This window comes from Dendroctonus ponderosae, unplaced genomic scaffold (genome assembly GCF_020466585.1).
Source record: "Dendroctonus ponderosae isolate FM_Combo_2020 unplaced genomic scaffold, Dpon_F_20191213v2 Dpon_F_20191213_1888, whole genome shotgun sequence".
NCBI classification, from domain to species: Eukaryota; Metazoa; Arthropoda; class Insecta; order Coleoptera; family Curculionidae; genus Dendroctonus; species Dendroctonus ponderosae.
Genome location: NW_026018048.1, coordinates 1 through 1,313, shown reverse-complemented (window position 1 = coordinate 1,313; position 1,313 = coordinate 1). Strand labels below are relative to the sequence as shown.

Sequence of the window (1,313 nt, the reverse complement as noted above, 5' to 3'; positions counted from 1 at the left end):
GGTGTCAGCCACCACGTTGCCCTGTATTCCGGCATGTCCCGGGACCCAGGCCAACGCAATGTCGCACCCCCCCGTCTTTGCCTCTATCAGTAAACTTGTTCTCAATGTCAGCAAGTTCGAGTCTATACTTACGCCTGTCCTGCTTATCTTCCTAATTGCACTTGACGAGTCAGAGAATATTATAGCGTTTTCGAATTTCTTCTTAATTGCCATGTCGACTGCTTCGTGGATTGCTTCAATTTCAGCATTACATATCTCTAACTCGTTAGGCAATTTGCTAGAGAATTTGAGGTCTATTTCTGGGATATATATTCCAAAACCAACTCTGTCTTTTTTATTTGAGGCGTCTGTATAAATAAACTTATGTGTGTTTTTGTATCTTGATGTAGTTGCTAAAAATGTTTGTGCAATGTCAATGTCATCCTTTTTTAAGTCGAAATTGAGCGTTTTTATGTTCTTTATTTGATTCTACATGCTGATGTCGTAACATGGAAAACTTTTATGATAAGATATTTTTTTGGTATATGGCAGGAACGGAAACAAAGGCATGTACTATTATCGGTATTCGTTGATTAGACGGGTTTTGTAAATAATATCTTCTTAAAGTTGTTATAATTTGAATTAGTGGATGCTGTTTTATTCCTATATGTTTTGTTAAAAGTTTTAACGCTAAAATTTTTAACTCTAAAATTTTTCTCCTGTAGGATAAAGCTTTTCGGAGCTCTCCGCCAAAAGAGCGTTGGTGGGTGTGAATTTCATGGCTCCTAGGCAGATTCTTAAGGCTGCAAATTGAATTCTATCTATCTTTATAGTCAATTTTTTTGTTAGGTTGTTGAAAAAAATTGATCCGAAATCCAAGTGTGACCTGACTAGTGCCCTATACGCTGTCAACATGATCTTAGGGTCGGACCCCCACCAAACTGTGGAGAAGGCTTTTAAGAGATTACATCCTGCCATTGCTTTTTGTGCCATTTTTTCTACGTGTAAGTTCCATTTTAAGTTTCTTTGTAACGTTATTTCAAGATATTGAACACTCTCTGTATGGAATTTCGTGATCTAGTATTTTAATTTGGTCTAAATTATTTTTCCTTTTTCCTCTGGTGAACCAGACTGCTTCGCATTTTTCTGGTGCTAATTTTAGGTTAACCTCTTCCAATCTGCTATTCAGTATGTGGAGGTATTCGTTTATATATTTTACCATTTCTTTTATATTTCTTCCTTTCATAAATATAGCAAAATCATCTGCATATCCCAAGATTTTTACGTTTCTATCAGTTTTGAAGAGGTCCTCTGTATATATGTTGAAGAGTATT

At 35.9% G+C, this 1,313-nt stretch overlaps 1 protein-coding gene across 1 annotated transcript; it reads right to left on the bottom strand.

Moving 5' to 3' along the window:
• On the bottom strand, positions 1–464 carry LOC125503315 (the record flags this gene model as incomplete). Its single annotated transcript, XM_048663391.1, is given in 1 exon segment — positions 1–464. A coding segment is annotated over 1 exon segment (213 nt), but the record flags the coding sequence as incomplete, so codon positions are not given.
• Between the last annotated feature and the right edge of the window lie 849 nt (positions 465–1,313).